At 42.0% G+C, this 12,972-nt stretch overlaps 2 protein-coding genes across 2 annotated transcripts; both read left to right on the top strand.

Annotated features, from left to right (window-relative positions):
- The first annotated feature begins 3,397 nt into the window (after nt 1-3,397).
- On the top strand, nt 3,398-5,302 carry LOC131659817 (uncharacterized). The gene is made up of 3 exons (XM_058928946.1): nt 3,398-4,690; nt 4,790-5,176; nt 5,294-5,302. The coding sequence occupies exons 1-3, from the start codon at nt 3,398-3,400 to the stop codon at nt 5,300-5,302; spliced, it is 1,689 nt and encodes a 562-aa protein (XP_058784929.1).
- Nucleotides 5,303-5,677: 375 nt separating this feature from the next.
- On the top strand, nt 5,678-12,625 carry LOC131659816 (uncharacterized). The gene is made up of 2 exons (XM_058928945.1): nt 5,678-8,898; nt 9,154-12,625. Exons 1-2 carry the CDS (start codon nt 5,678-5,680, stop codon nt 12,623-12,625), a joined length of 6,693 nt encoding a protein of 2,230 aa, XP_058784928.1.
- Nucleotides 12,626-12,972: the final 347 nt, after the last annotated feature.

The raw sequence follows: 12,972 nt of genomic DNA, 5'->3' as shown, positions 1-12,972 counted from the left end.
CGATCTCTTATTGGCTTGAGTTCCCATTTCATTTCAATTTTGTCTTGTTGTAAATCATTGGTGCATGACATGGTGAACTGTGATTGGCCCTGGTGTTATTTTGTCCTCATCTCACTTAAAACTAACTTGACCAATTGATATAGTGTACCTACATTAACTCACGTTGCTGCATGTAAATAAAAAAGAAAACTATTGGCTATGTGAGTATTGCTGCATTAGTATTAGAATGAAAATAGTGTATAAAGGATGGGCCACGTGACCAAGGCCTTGCGCCATATCTGATTCGCACCCCCCCTGGATTAGGCCCAGATGCATTATAACATTAGCATAGTTCATTATTACTTTACTTTTTCACCCCCAGTTCTAGACAGATTTTAGTCCTATTTCAATTTTGTTTCTTTCATAACTTTCGATTCGTAAACCAGTTTTCCTTCAAATAAAAATCAATGAAAATGTGTTCTAAATAGAATAATGTGTGTAGGAATTTTTGATATTTTTGTTAGATTTTTAGAACTTAGTTTGTTGTTTTTAATAAATCATTTTCTTTCAACATGTTCATTGCGTCTTTAAGTTTGATCGGTTTTGCAAATTAATTTTGTTTAATACCTTAGGAGTAGAATTTGATTGCCATTTTTTGTGTGATATCAGTAGACTCATATACCATATTGTGTGAAAAAAATAAAAGTTTAATTCTATGTTTTGGTTAGGTTTTCATTAGATTTTCTATACCCGATTTGTGTACGTTCCTAAACGGATAACCATGTGAATTTGACCTATAATTTGCTTTACCTTTATGCAATTGACTTAGTTTCTTTTTGTACATATAAGTAGGGATGTTTAGAGGTCCTAAGACCTGGAGTTGAATTTTTCAAGTCATGTTTTCTTATTCTACTCGATTTTTCTTTCTCGCATGTAAATAACTTGCTTTTTGGTCCACTAGTGCGCCATAACTTGTCTAAGTGACCTATAATTTTGTGTAGGGCTTTGTGACTTGATTCCATGATTGTTTAGACACCTATTAGAGGTCATTAGCTACTGACTTATAGCATTTGATTACATCTTTCTAACTTCACTCCTAATTTGAATTCTATTAACTAGTTTTGACCTAGTTTTGTATAGTTTTGTTAGAACTTTGTTTGTTTCAAGTTAATTGACTAACATAGATTGGTATAAGGTCTTGGACCCATAAATGAACTAATTGCTACTGACTTTAAGCTTTGTTCATGTTTTTCATTTGCTTTTTGTTTCGATTAATGGATGTTTGTTCGCAAATTGTTAAATGACGATTTATGCGATACTTTGGTAACTCTTTGTGAATATTTTTCGTGTAGTGCCATATGGCTTTTGTGTTTGATTTAGGACATTTATTTCCTTGATTTGCTACTGCCCTAGGGCTCTCTCCTCATCTTGTTGGAGTTGTAACTCCATTCTTTTGCCATGTTCCCTTAGACTCTTCCTTCTTTGTTAAGAGGAATTGAGATAGGTTAGGATAGTTATCCTTGACCTTAGGGCCATTAGACTTAGATTAGAATAACTTAGATTAGAGAATAGGTTAGTTCCCCTTTGTTCATTCCTTTTTCTTTTCAACTTTAAAACATTAATAAATAAAGAGGCGAATCACATTAAGAAAGTGATAGAGAAATGAGTGGGATTCATTCCCTAATCTGTTTCTCAATCACTTAGTGGCATAGAAATGAGTGGGATTCATTCCCTAATCTGTTTCTCGGTCACTACTTAATGGGAGAGAAATGAGTGGGATTCATTCCCTAATCTGTTTCTCAAACATTAACTAATGGGATAGAAATGAGTGGGATTCATTCCCTAATCTGTTTCTTGAACATTATATAATGGGATAGAAGTGAGTGGGATTCATTCCCTAATCTGCTTCTCGATCATTATACATTTTATGTGATTCTAATCGCAAAGTAAATTCCCTTAAAAAATACTCAACCAAAAACATCCAAAACACTTAATAAAGGCTCGAACTAAAACAAAGTGACGAAGTGGTGCGAAACCTTGTATTGGGTTTTGTTCATCATGTAGTTACATAAAAAAAACACAAACCCAAGTTCATTTTCTTTTGCCTTGTTAGGCGCTTAAGAACAAGTTAAGTCCTTTCCAAAACTAGGCGTATAAGTCTCCAAAGGTCGAGCATCGTGGATTGTGACCTTAACCGCTGTTCAACTAAAAAACACAAAACAAATGGAAACTATGGAGCCGAACTACGGTCGTTCTGATTCCTGAAAAGGATACGTAGGCATTGGGTCGCGGGGCCTAAGCGAACACACTTGTAAATAATTCCTTCTTTTCCCCGTATTTCTTTTGCATGCATTCGCATTTAGGTTTTAGACATTAGATACACCCTTTAGATAGAAACAAACATAGGTGGATACCATCGAGTACGATGGGCGTGAGGGGTGCTAACACCTTCCCCTCGCGTAACCGACTCCCGTTCCCTGTTTCTCTGGTCGAAAGACCTTGTTCTTGTTCTGAGTTAGGTTTCTGATATTCCTTTCCCGCGATGGGATAAATATATTAGTGGCGACTCTGATTCCATTTTTCGCGGTAGCGACAGCTGGCGACTCTGCTGGGGATGTTGCTAGACCTGTTGCTGGTCCATCCTTAGTGAGTCGATCCTAGCCTGCGTTTGTTTGTTTATTTACTGGGTGTTTGTTTGTTTTTATGTCCATACCTTGTATATATGTTTACGTGTTTACTTTTTTGCTTGCATATCATGTTTATTTCTGTTTGCACATCATGCATATGGATTATATTCTGTGTTCCTTGGGGTCTTCTGTTCTGTTTTGCAGGTTGGGTGGGTTGTTCTATGAGGTAAAAGGCCCAATACCCAGGCCAGAGTTAACACATAGGATACCTAGGATAGAGTGGATAGTCATGACGCCAACAGAATGTCAGGTTCTGTTGATTGCGATCATGAGACCCACGACCAGCTGAGACTCGAATGGGATACCGTTGTTGGCATGTATTTGCAACAATGATGGTGTTTCAGGAGAGTTGCTAACGCTGGAGACCTTTTGACCTACCTTGACCTAGATTCACCTGTGAGTGGGGTGGGATATTCATGACAGGTACCGTTGGTGACTGTTCTGTTATGTTGGTGACTATGGTTCTCATGGGTTTGCGGTATCTATGCCGGATTTTTGGTCCTGCAACATCCAATCCTGTTCAGAAGAAACATACACTTCTCCTATGTGGGGAGGATCTTTCATTGCATCATAATCATCATAGCATGTTTAATTTCCAAAAAAAAAAAAAAAAAAAAAAAAAAAAAGGAAAAGAAAAAAGAAAAAAAGAAAAAAAGAAAAAAGAGAAAAGAGATTAACATTCATATGCATGCCATTTTTCAGGTATCCAAAGTCAACACTTCTTATCAAGAATGGCTAACAGTGTGACCGTCAACAAAAAGACTACGAAGCATACCTTCTCTTGCAGTTTCTACCGCGAGGATATAACACCTTTGGTTCGATTGAGCACCCGAGTCACTGGGCAAAATTTGGATGAATTCAGAAAGACTTATGGCCACATTCTGCTTATGTTAACTACTCGTATTGATGAGTGGGGTCTCTACACTCTTCTTCAGTTTTATGATTCTGAGCTGCGCTGCTTTACCTTTCAAGATTACCAACTAGCCCCTACCCTCGAAGAGTATGCACACATTCTTCAAATCAAAGTCCCACATAAGGTTCCTTTTGTGTGTGCACCCGAGAAGCCCAAATTGGATCGCATTGCTGGTGCTCTTTATTTGAGCATGAAGGACGTTAAGGATAACTGGAAGCCTAACGGTGGGACCCATGGATTCTATGTGAAATTTCTGATGAGGGAAGCTGAAACCCTTGCTGATAAAGAAAAGTGGAAAGAATTCAATGCTCTCCTGGCCGTCATGATCTATGGATTAGTGATGTTTCCGAATATTCCAAATTTTGTTGATCTCACTGCCATTTGCCTCTTCATGGATCAAAATCCTGTACCCACTCTGTTGGCCGACACTTATTATGCCATCCATTCTAGGTATGGAAAAAAGGGATCAGTTGGGGGTTGTTTGCCAATACTGTACGAATGGTTTTCTTCACATTTGCCTAAAAGCGGAGCATTTGTCACTACAAGAGATTCACAAAAGTGGCCCCAAAGGATTATGGGACTTACTGCAAATGATATTGTTTGGTATCACCTCCGAACGGACATCGAGCAAGTTATAACCAGATGTGGAAGTTTTGGCAATGTTCCTCTCATAGGGACAAAAGGAGTCATCAACTATAATCCGAAGCTAGCACTGCGCCAGTTGGGTTTTGCAATGAAGGACAAGCCTTCGGAAAAAGAGATATTTGAGTCCGTTTGTTTTGAAAAAGGAACCGATCCAGAAGGTTTGGAGAAAGTAAGGAGTGCGTGGAACAAAATTCATACAGAAGACCGAACTACCTTGGGGGGAAAGAATGCCATTGCTAAGAAAGCTTATACTGAATGGGTTGAAGAAAGAGTTAAGGAGCGCCTGCTGCCTTTCCCGAAGGTTAGCCCTCTATATGAACAACCACCTGAGATTTTAACTGCCACTGTACCAGCTGAGGAGTATAACCAAGTACATGTGGAGAATATCAGGTTGCGAGAAAAAGGGGAAGACGCTAAAATAAAGTACTTCTTGGTGGATCAGAAAAGGGCTGAATTAGCACATGAGGTTAAAATGCTGAAAGGAGGATCTTCCAGAGTTCAAAAAAGGGCTAGAACTGAAAAGGGTGAAAGAGTTACCACTGTTCGTATTGAGGACCATCAAAAGGTTATAGAAGAAGCGGTAAAGAAAGCAGAAGAAAAGCTCAAGCAAGAGTACAGAGAAGATTTAAGGGCTCACAAGCTCAGAGTAGAGAAGGAGGCTAGGGCCGAGGTAAAGGGTTTGAAAAAGAAGCTTGAAGAGGAAACCACTCAGAGGGTAGCAATCAAGAAGAAGCTTGAAGAGGAAATTACTCAAAGGTTAGCCGTGGAGACACAACTCAAAGGTAGTCATCTCCGTTCCGCTCGACTAACAGAAGAGAATGCTAAGCTCAGAAACCAGATAGCAGAAATGGAAAGTACATCCGAAAAGAATACCCTCCCTGATTGCAAAGGATGTGAGAGCTTGGTGGCCCACTGTGACATGTTAGATGGGCAGTTGTTTCGCAAAGATGTGGTGATTCAAAGTTTTGTCAAAGGAAGAGATCGAGAAGTGACTAAGAAGATGTTTGATGAAACTAAGAAGTGGAGCGACGAGCACTTTAAACAAGGAGGACCTTTGTTTTACACCCAGATGGATTAGTGTTCGAGCTTGTATTTCGCGACCACCACCAGGCTTGTTGGATGGGGTCCTTTATCTTTTCTGTTGTTTGAACTATCTTGTCAATGTATGGGTATGCCCAAATTCAAAAAGAGATTATTAATGAAATTTGAGTCTTTTTGTTTCCTCTTGATGCTTATCTTTTGTCACATTGTTAAACATTCTTGATTAATATTAAATATTTTGGATACTCTGAAAATGGCACTTCACATCATATGCACACATGCACCTCATGCACATCATGCACAAACAGGTACATCAGATGGTGTTCTTATCTGACTGATCAGGTTTTCTCTTTCAGCAATTGCACCTCCGCCTACACATCGCTACTACACAAGGGCTAATCACTCACTGCAAATGGATCAGTTAAGGGACGATCTTATCCAGATGAGAACTCAGGTTACTGCTCAAATGGCTCAGTTCATGGAAGTCATGCAAAACATGGCTGATCGCCAAGAAGAACTCAGAATCAGGATGGACACAGTTGCTCAGGTTGTTGCGGACCCTCCACAAAGAAACCCTACTGATATTCGTGTCAATGGTGAATCTGTGATCGGAGGACCTGGTGTAATTCCTCCTGCTGCTAATCAAGGTAATCCTTATGGGCCTCCCCAGCCCATTCCTGAAGGACAAGCCACACAACAAATCAGAAGAGCTGCTGCCATCCCCGTGTTGGAAGAAGATCGACATGAGGATCTATTTCCTGAAAGTGAGTTGGGATTTCCACATGATGCTGGAAGGTTGTTCAGAGGACTGGAGGAAAGGATGAGGGCCATGGAAGGCCAAGGGCTCGGTATGGACATTAATGACTTGGGTTTGGTTCCTGGTGTCCGTGTGCCGCCAAAATTCAAAGTGCCAGATTTTGAGAAATACAAGGGGAATACTTGTCCTAAGACACATGTCCGAGCTTACTATCGCAAAATGCATGTGTACTCTGAGGACGAAGGACTGTTGATGCACTTCTTCCAAGATAGCCTGACTGGGGCATCCTTGGAATGGTATATGAGATTGGAGAGAGCCAATATCCGAAGTTGGAGGGACCTAGTTGATGCTTTCATAAAGCAGTATCAGTATAATGTTGACATGGCACCAAATCGCACTCAGTTACAGAATCTATTCCAGAAAGCTAATGAATCCTTCAAAGAATATGCACAGAAATGGCGCGAATTGGCAGCTAGAGTCCAGCCACCTATGTTGGAAAGAGAAATGATGGATTTGTTCACCAACACTCTGGAGGGCCAATACTACTCCGCCTGCTCTGCATCCTCAAGTTTTGCCGAGTTGGTTATGATTGGTGAACGAATTGAAAGTGGGATTAAGGCTGGTAGAATACAGAATCCGAGTGCTGCTAGTTCCTCTTCTGGGGCAGGAGGGAAGAAACCATATAACGGCTTTGCTAAGAAGAGAGAAGGTGAAACGAGTGCTGCTTACTATGGTAAAGGTAAAGGCCATGTTTATCCACAGGTAGCCGCTGTTACTATACCGAGTACTCCTCTTCAACAACAACCACAACAACAGCAGAGGCATCCCCCACGTCAGTATCAGCAAAAGTCGAGGCCACCAAGAGTTTTTGATCCCATACCTATGACATATGCACAATTACTCGCTCATCTCTTACATGGGGACTTGGTGCAACTTCGTACCATGGGCCCTCCACCTGCCAAGCTTCCTCCTAACTATGATGCTAATGCCCACTGTGAGTTTCATTCTGGGGCTGCTGGGCATGATATTGAACATTGCATAGGTTTCATGCATAAAGTACAGGATCTGCTCGATTCAAAAGCTATTGAGTTCACCCCTACTCAAGGACCTAATGTTGTACAAAATCCTATGCCTTCCCATGGAACTCATGCCGCAAATGCCATCGATATTGTTGAAGACACTTACTTGGTCAAGGATGTTATCGAATTGGGATCGTTGTTGCCATTATTAAAAAAGGAATTATTGAGGATGAGACTATACGCTGGTTGTGGAGAATTCTGTACTGATTGCATGGTCACCTCCTCAGTTTGTGACAAGGTGAAAGATGGGATTCAACAGTTGATAGATAGTGGGTATCTACAGTTTGAGCATGTGCGACATCCAAACTCAGTCAAGAATGAAATCAATGTGCTATCCATCCCGTATACTCCTACTAAGATCCCGATTCCTGCCAGAGCGCCGCCTTTGGTCATCACGTTGCCTGGTCCCATCCCATATACTAGTGAGAAAGCAATCCCATGGAATTATGGCGGAGAAGTTTTCTACCAAGGGGCCAAGTATGAGATTAAAGCACCGGTTGAGAAAGAAGATGTTGATAATGTTGTCGGCATTGGAAGAATGACAAGAAGTGGTCGTATTTTCAATCCTCCCCAGAATACTCGTGATGACAATGCAGAAGCTCTAGCTCAAGCAAAAGGGAAAAGAGTGGTAGAAGACACGGCGGATCAGGGGCAAAGCTCTAACTCTGAAGATACTGTGGCCAAGGAGATGGAAGAGTTCCTCAAGATCATCAAGAAGAGTGAGTATAAAGTGGTTGACCAGCTGAGTCAGACTCAATCTAAGATCTCGATCTTACAGTTGCTCTTATGCTCCGAGACACATCGAAATGCTTTATTGAGACTCCTAGGCACTGCCTTTGTCCCTCCCGAGATCTCAGTAAATCAGCTTGAAGGGGTTGTGTCTAATATCAATGCTGGAAACGGATTGGGATTCACTGATGCAGATTTGCCTCCTGAAGGTAGAAAACATAATAGAGCTTTGCACATATCTGTGGAGTGCAAGGGGACTATGCTATCTCGTGTTCTTGTTGATAACGGATCTTCTTTGAATGTGTTACCAAAGTCGTCTTTGATGAGGCTAGACTATTCTGGTGTTGAGATAAGGCCAAGTGAACTAACTGTGAGAGCCTTTGATGGCTCAAAGAGGTCGGTGTTTGGGGAGGTTGATTTACCAGTGATGATAGGTCCTCAACTCTTCATTATTACTTTCTTTGTGATGGACATCCACCCGGCCTACAGTTGTCTCCTGGGGCGTCCATGGATCCATGCTGCTGGGGCCGTGACTTCCACATTGCATCAGAAACTCAAATTCGCCACTCAAGGGAAGATAGTCACAATATGTGGGGAGGAAGAGCATGTGGTAAGCCATCTTGCGTCTTTCAAATATATTGATGTGGAAGGGGAAGTCCACGAAACGCCTTGTCAAGCGTTTGAGGCTGTCCAGACTGTCAAGATCCCTTATGTTGAAAAGAAGAAGTGGGAGGCCCCTATGTCTTCACTAAAGGAAGCCAAAGCTGTGGTTGAATCTGGTCATCCTGAAGGATGGGGCCGAGTCTTGGATCTACCAATCAAGCAGGATAAGTGTGGGATTGGATATCAGTTGGGGCAGAGTTCTTCTAATGGGTCCTTCAAGGAGCCCGGAACCTTCGTTCCGATCAAGTTCTCTAGTGCTGGCATCGTCAAGGATCATATTTGCGCTGCTGATGATGATATGGATAGTGATTATGACATTGAAGAATGGATCAAGCCGTGTGTCCCGGGACAGAAGCTTCTCAACTGGTCATCCGAAGACACCATCTCAATTGCTCTTGATCAAAAGTAATAATGTTTGTTTTTGTTTATCATGCAATAATTCCTGTGTTCTGCCCAAGACACAGTGAACATATGTAGGGCCTCATTTGTTGTTTTTCAATGTTAAAATCATTAATAAAAGGACGTTTTTGCATTCAAATATTTTGTTCCCTGTCTTTCGCTTTTACTTTTATATTTATAATTAATCAAAAAAATGGCAACGTTTCTTATTCATCATCATCCCCCCATTCTAAAATAAAGCATAAATCATAATCCATGCAGATCCACTTCTCCTCCGGATTCTATTGACAACGATCTTGCTATGCCTCGTTATGACTTTGACAATCCTATCTACACCGCTGAAGAAGGGGATGAAGAAGATTGTGAATTGCCTGATGAGTTGGCCAGATTGTTGAAACAAGAAGAGAAAGTGATCGAGCCACATCAAGAGCCTATTGAGACGGTGAATCTTGGCACCGAAGAGATGAGAAAGGAGGTTAAAATAGGGGCTTTTCTGAATGAGAATGTGAAAGAAAAGTTGATTGGAATGTTGAAAGAGTATTCTGATATCTTCGCCTGGTCTTACGAAGATATGCCGGGATTAGATACTGATATTGTGGTGCACAGGCTACCCCTTAAAGAAAATTCTCCGCCCGTCAAACAGAAACTCAGGAGAACACGTCCTGATATGTCCAAGAAAATCCAAGAAGAGGTTCAGAAGCAGTTTGATGCAGGTTTTCTTGCTGTAACAGTTTATCCACCATGGGTCGCCAACATTGTACCTGTACCTAAGAAGGATGGGAAGGTACGAATGTGTGTCGACTATCGAGATCTGAATAGGGCGAGCCCGAAGGATGATTTCCCGCTTCCCCACATTGATGTATTGGTAGATAATACCGCTCAGTTCTCAGTTTTCTCCTTCATGGACGGTTTTTCTGGTTACAATCAAATAAAGATGGCGCCCGAGGACATGGAAAAGACAACATTCATTACGCCTTGGGGCACCTTTTGTTACAAGGTCATGCCGTTTGGATTAAAGAATGCTGGGGCAACCTATCAAAGAGCCATGGTGACTTTGTTTCACGACATGATTCACAAAGAGATTGAGGTCTATGTGGACGACATGATTGCGAAGTCCCATACTGAAGAAGAGCACCTGGTTCATCTGAAGAAATTGTTTGAAAGGTTAAGAAAATTCAGGTTAAGGTTGAATCCCAATAAATGTACCTTCGGAGTGAGATCAGGAAAGTTGCTTGGTTTCATTGTAAGTGAAAGGGGTATCGAGGTCGATCCCGCCAAGGTAAAAGCTATACAAGAGATGCCTGAGCCGAGAACTGAGAAACAGGTTCGTGGATTCTTGGGAAGGTTAAATTATATTGCAAGGTTCATCTCACACCTTACCGCCACGTGTGAACCTATCTTCAAGTTATTGAGAAAGAACCAGGCAATAAAGTGGGATGACGATTGTCAAAAGGCATTTGACAAGGTTAAAGAGTATTTGCAAGAGCCTCCAATCCTCATGCCTCCAGTGGAAGGTAGACCTTTGATTATGTACCTAACGGTCCTCGAGAATTCAATGGGGTGTGTGTTGGGTCAGCATGACGAGTCCGGTCGAAAAGAGCACGCAATTTATTACCTTAGCAAAAAGTTTACCGATTGTGAATCAAGATACTCACTACTCGAGAAAACTTGCTGTGCTTTGGCATGGGCTGCTCGCCGACTGAGACAGTATATGTTGACTCACACCACTTTATTGATTTCAAAGATGGACCCAATCAAATATATATTTGAGAAACCGGCATTGACAGGGAGGATTGCCCGTTGGCAAATGATCTTGACAGAATATGACATCCAATACACTACTCAGAAGGCCATTAAAAGTAGTGTGATTGCTGATTATCTTGCACATCAACCTGTGGACGATTACCAGTCTATGTACTTTGAGTTTCCTGATGAAGATATAATGTGCGTGGCAGAAACTTCCAAAGGTCAAGATCAAGAGGAAGGACCTGAACCAGGGGCGCGATGGACGCTCGTGTTCGATGGTGCCTCTAATGCATTGGGTAATGGTATAGGGGCCGTGCTTACTTCTCCAACAGGTTTTCATATTCCATTTACGGCCAGGATTTGTTTTGACTGTACTAATAATGTGGCTGAATACGAGGCTTGCATATATGGTATTGAGGCGGCCATTGATCTGAGGATTAAAAATCTCGCAGTTTATGGAGATTCTGCTTTGGTGATTAGTCAGATCAACGGAGATTGGGAAACACGCCACCCCAACTTGATTCCCTATAGAGAACATGTGGTGAAATTGGCTCAATACTTTGATGAGATCACCTTCGATCACATCCCTCGAGAGGAAAATCACTTGGCTGATGCTTTGGCCACTTTAGCATCCATGTTCAAAGTCAAATGGGACAATGAAGCGCCGTCAATCGTGATCAAAAGGTTGGACGAACCTGCATTCTGTGGTGTCATTGATAATGTGCCTGATGAGAAACCATGGTTTTATGACATTAAGAAATTTCTGGAAACCCAAGAGTATCCTGAGGGTGCTTCCCTCACAGATAGGAAAACTCTGAAGAGACTATCTGCCAAGTTCTTCATTGCTGGAGGTGTGTTGTACAAAAGGAACTTTGATTCTGTGTTGCTCAGATGCGTGGATAGACACGAAGCAGCAAAGATCATGCAAGAGGTACACGAAGGATCCTTTGGTACACATGCAAGTGGGCACACCATGGCTAGAAAAATATTGAGAGCAGGTTATTATTGGTCGACCTTGGAACATGATTGTTTCAACCATGTGGTGGTATGTTACAAATGTCAAGTGTATGCAGATAGGGTTCATGTACCTCCGGTTCCTCTGAATGTGTTGACATCTCCTTGGCCATTTGCTATGTGGGGCATCGATATGATTGGGGAAATTAAGCCCACTGCCTCTAATGGACATCGTTTCATCCTCGTTGCTATCGACTACTTCACCAAGTGGGTTGAAGCTGCGTCTTATGCAAATGTCTCCAAGCAAGTAGTGACTCGCTTCATCAAGCACCATATAATTTGTCGTTATGGGGTTCCTGAGAGAATTATCACTGATAATGGGTCCAACCTCAATAACAAGATGATGAAGGAATTATGCGAGAATTTCAAGATTACGCATCATAACTCCTCCCCGTATCGGCCAAAGATGAATGGCGCAGTTGAGGCGGCCAATAAAAACATCAAGAAGATTGTGCAAAAGATGGTGGTCACTTATAAGGATTGGCATGAGATGTTGCCCTTTGCTTTACATGGTTATCGTACCTCGGTGCGCACTTCCACAGGGGCAACTCCTTTCTCGTTGGTATATGGCATGGAAGCGATTCTTCCGGTTGAGGTTGAGATTCCCTCATTAAGGGTATTAACAGATGTGAAGCTCAGTGAAGCCGATTGGGTTCAGACCAGATTTGATCAATTGAACCTCATTGATGAAAAGAGGCTAGCGGCCATATGCCATGGGCAAGCCTATCAAAAGAAGATGAAGAGAGCCTTCGACAAGAAGATTCGACCTCGACACTTTCAGGTTGGTGACCTTGTGCTCAAGAAGATCCTGCCTATTCACAATGATCCTAGGGGAAAGTGGACTCCGAATTACGAAGGGCCTTATGTCGTAAAGAAAGTCTTCTCAGGTGGCGCCATGATCCTCTCAACCATGGATGGCGAAGACTTCCCACTTCCCGTGAATGCCGACGCAGTCAAAAAATACTTCGCATAAACCTGATCAAAAAAATAAAAATGAAAGAAAAGGAAAAGATCAGGAAAAAGAATGAAAAAGAAATAAAGTACACCCGCTAAGTTGAAAACCCGAAAGGGCGACTTAGGCAAAAAAGGGGTCCTGGTGGATTGAAAACCCGAAAGGGCGGTCCAGGCAAAAGAGGGACAAAAAGCGAATGACTGCGTCGTGCATTAGATCCTCGAGCATAGTTAGTCACCATAATTGGAGGGCTTACAAGGGCAAAGGAGCAATCCATTCACCCATTTCGGAAAGCAAAGCAGAAGGAATATCGAAGATCTGCAAGGCATAGCAAGATTGGAACCCAATGGAATCTTTTCCTACGTTGC

This window comes from Vicia villosa, linkage group LG3, assembly GCF_029867415.1.
Source record: "Vicia villosa cultivar HV-30 ecotype Madison, WI linkage group LG3, Vvil1.0, whole genome shotgun sequence".
Lineage (NCBI taxonomy): Eukaryota > Viridiplantae > Streptophyta > Magnoliopsida > Fabales > Fabaceae > Vicia > Vicia villosa.
This window is presented reverse-complemented; position numbering and strand designations above follow the sequence as displayed.

Excerpts from the sequence above, each read along its gene's own strand:
- LOC131659817 (XM_058928946.1), top strand. The coding sequence starts at position 3,398 with ATGGCTAACAGTGTGACCGTCAACAAAAAGACTACGAAGCATACCTTC. Across the intron at positions 4,691-4,789 it reads GGGCTGAATTAGCACATGAG|GTTATAGAAGAAGCGGTAAA; the intron begins GTTAAAATGCTG and ends GACCATCAAAAG.
- LOC131659816 (XM_058928945.1), top strand. The coding sequence starts at position 5,678 with ATGGATCAGTTAAGGGACGATCTTATCCAGATGAGAACTCAGGTTACT. Across the intron at positions 8,899-9,153 it reads TCAATTGCTCTTGATCAAAA|ATCCACTTCTCCTCCGGATT; the intron begins GTAATAATGTTT and ends TAATCCATGCAG.